Source organism: Scomber japonicus, chromosome 15, assembly GCF_027409825.1.
Source record: "Scomber japonicus isolate fScoJap1 chromosome 15, fScoJap1.pri, whole genome shotgun sequence".
NCBI lineage: Eukaryota > Metazoa > Chordata > Actinopteri > Scombriformes > Scombridae > Scomber > Scomber japonicus.
The window spans coordinates 6673315-6681417 of record NC_070592.1 but is presented as its reverse complement, the minus strand read 5'-3'; the positions used below and the strand labels follow the sequence as shown (position 1 = coordinate 6681417).

General features: G+C 39.1%; 1 protein-coding gene across 1 annotated transcript; it reads right to left on the bottom strand.

Moving 5' to 3' along the window:
- Nucleotides 1–7763, bottom strand: psmb8a (proteasome 20S subunit beta 8A). The gene is made up of 6 exons (XM_053334700.1): nucleotides 7308–7763; nucleotides 6375–6516; nucleotides 5831–5942; nucleotides 4903–5032; nucleotides 936–1140; nucleotides 1–493 (listed from the first exon to the last, which is right to left on the bottom strand). Exons 1-6 carry the CDS (start codon nucleotides 7455–7457, stop codon nucleotides 405–407), a joined length of 828 nt encoding a protein of 275 aa, XP_053190675.1. The 5' UTR covers nucleotides 7458–7763; the 3' UTR covers nucleotides 1–404.
- Between the last annotated feature and the right edge of the window lie 340 nt (nucleotides 7764–8103).

The following is an 8103-nucleotide window of genomic DNA, read 5'->3' as shown; positions in this document are numbered from 1 at the left end:
GAACAGTTGTCTTTATTTGCAGCTCAGTGTTGTATAGGTTGATTATTTAACAGGATGTCTGGTTGACACAATCTTAAAAAGACAGTTAAAAAACAACAACAACAACAAAACATTTTCTTTTCAATTTAACATTACATAATATATAAAGAACTATAATCACATAATGTTCCATATGTAATGATGACAATTTAACTTTTGGGTTAAAATTCAGATTTAGCTAGGAGCTAGGAAGAGAAATGGTTCACTTCATGCTCTGACTGAGTGCTTTGATCATTTCTAATCCAGAATAATCAATGACAACACACTTCCTTACACACTCTGCTGTAAGCAAAGGTGATATTGCTAAGAAACTCGTCATTGGACGACTCAGAGTGTTGATGTTGATCTGGGTGTCGGCGTCAAACTCAGAACATTCCCTTCCTGTAGCGATGGATTAGCTCTGATACGTCTTCCTTACACACCTTTATCCAGCCGTCCTCCTGCATGTGGTACACTAGACACACACACACACACACACACACACACACACACACACATAGAGGTTAACACATACAGTAGATACACAAATATGTCGACACACATAAACACAAACGCAACGGTTTAACTTTTTAAAGTGCTAACATATATTTGGTTTTATATATAGACTATATAACATCTAGTGTTTGGCCACAATGTCAAAGATCCTTACAGAATTTGCCTAGATGGTGGATAAGTGGAAAATCACTGTTCTGAAAACCATTTTAAAATTTAAAAGAGAAAATAAGTGAATTGATGTCCAGTTTGATATATATTCTTGCAATGTTTGATGTATCATTTAAATTTTCTTTTAAAAGAAGAAAAGAAACATTTTGAAAAGTACAAAGACATACAAAAAATCTAAGATATAGTAAGATATATATACATGCTGAGACATCAAATTCTCGGGGTAAACTCACTGTTGACCACTCCTCCAGAGTAGGCGTCTCGGTGCGTAGCGTGAGCGATGCCCCGACGGCCCAGTTCATACGCCTCCTCTACCGTCATGTCCTCCCTGTAACCACTGTCCACAACACCGTAGGCGTAGCTGTTCCCACAGCCGGTGGAGAACATCCGACCAGACAGACGTGTCCCGTTATCGTCCACATAGTACAGACCAGGTCCCTGCAGAGCACACAGTCACTGTACAGTTATCATTTCATATACAGTACAATAGTTTCTGATGCATCTCCAAACACAAGCTGCTTTCATTACTTTACAAGCCTGCTAGATTTTAATAGTACATCTTCTAAATAGAGTTGCATACACAGCTACACAGCTTTCTTTTTAAATTTAATGAACTTCTCTATAAATTACATCTACAGTATGATATATACTTGTATCTTTCTTAAACAATGTAGGAATTCTGAGATACATGCTATCTACTTTTTATGTGTTTTATCTATTTGTATGAGATAAAGCTTACTGTTAACCACTCACACATTTTTTTACAGTCTGAACCTCAATTTTTGAATGCTATTTTTTATCAGTTGTTACATTAATGCTTGTTTGCTAAGTTCACTGCCTGTTGACTTTAATGTATGCACCTTTCTTTTTGTGTTTTGTGATTGTGGCCTATAGTTTTTACAGGACTGTTTTACCATTCTAAATAAAGTGACTTCTTGTCACTGAGTGTCTAGGGCTGGGCAAAAACGATTATTTTTGTAATCGATTAATCTAGCGATTATTTTTTCGATGCATCGATTAATCTAACGATTCATTTTTTCAAATCGATTCGAATTCGATTATTTTCCCATTATTTGTCTTATATAGCACCTTACATATGCTAATTTATGTATCTCACTGAAAAAACACACATTTCTTCATTCCAACATATTTTTATTGTTTTTGCCAAAAATGACCAAATTCCAAAATAAAATTCAAGTAATGAAAACAATGGTGCAATCTGACGCCAGAGGTAGCATTTAACAAAAAATAAAATGAAATAAAATACTTTCAATGAATAAAACTGTTGTGCAAGAATCAAGAAAATGTTATCAACATAAAATAAATGAAATATAAACAGCAGCAGTGTTCTTTTTAAACCAACAAAATATAATCTCTTAATACACGCCCCTATTTTTTTCGAAGCTTGATAAGCGCAGTTTCAGGAGCGGGAACACACACCAATTACACCCCTTCCGGCTCCTATATAAACAGACCTAACAGCTTCCCCCTCGTTCACTCTCGCTTTCGAGTTTCCCTCCCCCCCGCCCTCTCTTCTGTTCTTCTCTCCTCTCTTATAGGTTCCTGGGGGTTCGTCACTGCCCGGGCGCAGCGGCGGATCCTTCATCCGACCTCCCCACACCGCATCAAGAATCGTTCCACATCAAGAATACACAATTCATTCAAATTCTGTCAATAAATCTGTTAAAATGTATCTCGTTGGTGATGTGTTCCTTGCTCGTGAATATGTTTTTAGCCTAAACGACATGACCAAGTTGTGGGCAGCACTGATCCCACATAGTTTGGCCTGAACCAAAGTCCTTCTAAGGCAAGTCGTCTCACTCGGCGGCAAAATTGGCCACGCCTCCGGACAGCTATTTGGCCAAAGGAAGACCAACCGGCTATCTAAATCACGATGAAAATCAAACTATAATCGCTGAAAGGGTTTGATGGTTTGGTATCAAATTAATGTTTTAAAAGCCTTTTTCCTTACAGACAATCTTGGACTGCGCATGCGCAATACTTCACGACAGTCTTCATTTACGGCAGGCACTGACAGCAAGACTCATTGCACGCTCACAGCAGAGACAGGAGTTTGCTCACAGTCAACTTTCCCAGATCATGCCACAATTTTGGATAAAGCATTAAAAAAATATAGGTACACAAAGTAGTATAAACTGCTGATCATGTGTTTTAAAATGTCTCTGTTGAAAATGACTTCCAAGTGTCGCAAAAAACGTGACCGCGTAGGACCAGCAAAATGATTGGAGCAACGGCACCGTAAGAGGCGGGACATGTGCAAACACCGGCCATCTTGGCGTTACGTAGTTTCCCTATGCATTTCAATGGGCGATTTTTTCAGTGATATGTCTCCTCTTATTATAATGTCTCTGCCTGAACTCCGCCAAACTGATAGCTTAGCGTTGTACGTCATACACCGATGGAAACCTCAGACTATTGGCTAAAAGGTTATCAACTTCATTTCACCGAATACTTCCATTAGCTGGAACAGCTGTCAATCAAAGCCAAGTTGTCGTTGTCTTCGGTCACATGTCCTCATTGGCTTTGGAGTCACGTGCTGCCTAACCCTGAGCACTGATTGGCTTGTGAGTGGTGTCGTCAGAAGCAGGAGAGGCTCACGGTCGTAAACATCTAGTCACGTGTACTCTGAGATGGACGTGCAGGTCAGGAAATTATCTAAACGGACCGTATATGGTTTGTTCCGTGTGTTGGACTAAATACATAGACGTATTGAGGAAAGTATTTCGGTTTTATGGAAACGGATTTCATATTTCACAAGAATGGATATTTGGCAAGCTGTACAAACAGTCATGTGCCATAAGATGATCGTTGTGGATAAAGGGAAGACTTTGAAGGTATGTAGGCATTATAGCTGTTCTTACTTAGCTGAGTGGCTAGCCGAGACAACTGTTAATACTATTACGGTTGTGAGCAACCATATAATTCGTGAGGGGTCTTGAATGAATCAGGACAATCTAAGCTTTCTAACAATGTACGGCATGAATATACATGTTTAAGGGTTGGTGTTTAAAACATTCAGAAGAACGTGTCGCTACCTACTAACATCCGTCCCGTCCCGTAGGAGGAACAGCGTGCATTAATAGGATAAACTGCTCTTCATTCATAGGAACATACACTCTGCCTTTTCACTCTAGAATACGGTGTGTAATGTGTGTGTTTAATCCAAGACATGATGTAGTCATGCATTGGAGTGGAGGAATGTTAGCATTTCAACATGCTCAGCAGTCAGGCTTACCCTTTTTTTGGTGACAATGTTTCCAGCAACTGAAAAAAGCCTTTCAGATGGCGTTGATGTGGCAGGTACAGAATTATGAGTTTGTTTTTTAAATTGATCAGAGTCAACTGACTCACTGGTGTTGCTGCTCTACCAGAGACATTATAATAAGAGAAGGACCTTAGAAGGACTTTGGCTCTACCCTCTAGCCTCTACTCGCTGCCGCCATCTTTTGTTTTCAAACGACGCATCGACGTATTTTTTGCGTCGACGTAATCGATGACGCCGACGCGTCGCCCCAGCCCTATGAGTGTCATCAACTTGATTAGTTCAGTAACTCATAGTAATCTTTTAATATGGCCATATGAATAGAAGCACTTGTTTGTATTGCAAACCACAACATTACAATACACTAATATTTAAGACTGTCAGTTTGCTTGTTAAATGTTATGGTTAATGGTAGGGCTATAATGTAAATCATATATGAAAGCAGACACAACATCAGTTTACATCATCCATCTACAGCACTCATTTCTGACTTTGCATCAAAACACATAGATTTTGTTTTGTTTTGCCTTTATAATTATGGTTTTGTTTATTAAGTTTGCTCTTATTAAATGTACGCTGCTCAGTGTATTCTATAAGAATTTGGTCTTAAATTTATGACTCTGATTTATGTCAGAACTTTCCTCCGAACTGGTGGACGATTCTCACACTGAGATCGAGCAGCACCATTTTTGGACTGAAAACAAGGATTCTGACACATTTCTCTCATGACCGTCAACTTCTATCTCAGACACCCCAAAACCACACAGGGTCAACGAGCCTAAACAGAAACTGATAGAAAATCTGTCATGAATCAGGGTGAGAGTGCTGCTGAGAGTAAAACAGACACACACATCACACACACACACACACACACACACACACACACACACACACACACACACACAAACTCATCCTACCTCTTTGTCCCATCCACAGATCATGCTTCCCACAGAGAGGCCCATGCCTCTGTAACCCAGCATCATGTTACACAGCAGTTTTGATGCAGCAGCCACAGAGATCCTGTGGTTGTTCCTCAGCCTGTAAAGTCTGCACAAAATAATCAGAAAATCAGTAAAAGAATTCCAAACTAATCTGGTTTACAATGATGTTTGTTTTTTTCAGTTAATCTGAATGAAAGTGTTTTATACATGTTTTCAGTCATGAGTGAGGTGTAAAATGATTTTCTGGAGACATCTGACTTTACCCGTGTTTTAACCGTGTTGACATCACATTGGCAATGAGACCATTTCATCTACCCAGTGTTTAGGGACACACACTGGTACAATGACATAAAGAGGGCAGGCAGACTAATGTGGACAGTTTGGGCAGACCTGACTTTAATGTGACTTGTATCTGGATACATTACCTGATAATGACCTCTTATCCTGAGTCTTTACATTTACACTGTTATCTTGATTGTCTTCATTTTGATTGAATCTCAATATGCAAATTAGCTAGGCAGGGCTGGAGGACTTGTTGTCAAACATGATGTGCTCCACTGTCAAGGGGAGCAATGCTGTGGACAGTAAACATTAATCCTTTGCAGTACAGACTTATAGCTACTGCTAATACCTGTAGCTCTTGCCCAGCATGATAAACTAGTATAAGGAGGCTCTTTCAACTTGTTGGGACATGGTTTGACCAATTCTAATGTATTCTAATCTCATTGTATGCATTTACGCCTTGCATTAACATGTATTTTTCCTAATCAGGATATTAATGCAATGTATTGATAGGATCTCCGAATAACATATAGAATGACAAAAGCATTCACAAACAAATAGACACACAGAAATAGAAAATATTACAGAAAACATTGAGGACAATCAGGTAGATGTGACTGACCTGCATTCTTTGGCCAGGAGTCTCTCCCAGTACTGGCAGTCTGCAGCGCTGCCTGACATGGTGCCCAGCAGGTAGGGGTTGATCTCTATCACCTTGTTCACATCATTTGATGCTACAGAGTACATTTCACACATTTAGGGACCAAGTTGTCAACAGTAAGCTATGAGATGCTTAATTTAACACAAGCCTTTTAACCACATCTCAATAAAAGAATACACCTTTTTCATGTTTTCATCTTATTTGGTCTTTGTTAAATTTTATACATGTCAAGTTTGGTTGCTTTATTGTTAACTTTGCAATCATCTGGCTTTTCTGGAATACAAATCCTATATAAATCTGATGTTTCAAATGTTACTGAGAAACAGTGTGTTACTAGATATAATTCCACGCTGCATTAACAATTTGTAAGATGCAAATATCCAGCAAAGGGTCAATTTGCAATAAGTGGTTCAGATGAAACCATCTAAGATGTTTATCTATACAGTACTGCAGGGGTCTGGAAGGGGAAAATTAAGCTTCTATATGTTTCCAGACATATATTTACCTAAGTAACGGCCAGCTGAGGCTCTGGAGTCCACAGCCACGATGACTCCATGTCTGAACTTGAAGGCCAGGGTGGTTGTACCGTGGTTCATTTCAATGCACACACCCCCATCGTGGTTGCAGGACTTGAGAAACCCTGAGGGCTAAAAAATGAAACCAAAGAAAAGAGAACTCATGTTAGGAGATGTATAATGGCATTGGTACAGAATATGTGTGTGTGGGTATGACTTAGCTTATTTTAAAGGACACAAACCCAATTTAAGGCCAGTTGATTGGGGACAGCTTGTGCAATTGGGGACAAAAGCTGTTTTTTGGGTCAGTGGTTAAGGTTAGGATAAGACTGAGACTAGGCAGGTAGGGTAAGTCTCCAGGAAATTAGTAAATTGATGTAATGTCCTCAAAAGTCTCCTAGGACAACTTACCTGTGTCTGTGCGTGTGCTCTGCCATAGACTACATTTGGGGACATATTTCAGACCTAGGATCAGTTACTTGGGGATGGTTTGTGCAATTGGGGACAAGGTTAGGGTAAGGCAAGTAGTTGGGATGGTCTGGGTAAATCTCCAGAAAATGAATGCAAGTCTATGTAATGTTCCCTAAAGTGACCATGCTCCCTTAAGAGTGTGTGTGTGTGTGTGTGTGTGTATGTGTGTTTGTGTGTGTGTGTGTGTGTGTGTGTGTGTGTGTGTGTGTGTGTGTGTGTGTTTCTGTGAGTCTGTAGGGGAAATTGAGCGTGACAATAACTCGTGATAGAGAAAATAAATACAGAATATTTCATTAGTAGCAAAAACGCACCAGAAACACCAGCGACGCGTAAAGTAAGTTGATAACCACACCGCGTCTGACGCGTCACGCTGGTAGCAGGTTATCCGGATATGAGTTTTATTTAGTAGCCTATATTAATTTCTTACCGAAACGTGGAGAAATTATACTCACATCTACACCCAAAGGTACAGCAAATTCCTGACTTTTGGTCCCGAAATTGTAGTGATTGGTACGATCAACGAGATGCGTCCGTCCTGCTGGAAGTATCTGCTCACGGAGTTCAGAATAAGACTTGAAACTAGTAACGTCGAAAAGAGCCATTATCTATTAAAGTGCACACACTTTATTTTAGTTATATTCTACAGTTTAGAATGTTCAGTTTTACAAAAAGACGAAGTCGGTCGACGGTGCGTCAAACACAATTTCCTTGTACGCAACAAAGAATTCGAAAGTGAAAGTTTTAAAATATATAAGTAGATTTTTCTTCTCAAAGTTTCATTCAAACATAGTCTGCAACACAAAAATGATTCTTAACCACTATAAATATATTTAATTCATATCTTTAATCAAAAAGCTTGATCAAAATATAAAATAAACCTCCTGACTCCCGGCAGCTTTTATCAAAGATACCTAAAAAATCACAGGAACCAATAGGAGAGCTTTATTTTTTTCTTATCATCGGTCTCTAGGCGGAAATGCAACATTCAGGTTTGCAGAAGCCTGTCAGGTCATTGACAATATAAGTGAATGTTATGAAATACACAATCTGTTGTAGTGAAATAATAATGTAGCAGGGTATGACATATGACTCAATGTAACATGCAGGAAAGTTGCCTAAAACAGCTTTTTTTATGGTAGTGTTGTGGGAAGTTTATAATAATGCAGTGCGTCAGTTCATAAATAACAAACATGAACAAAGAAAGGCAACAGGAGGCATCATAGCTGTTTGTAACTGTTTTTTATTTTT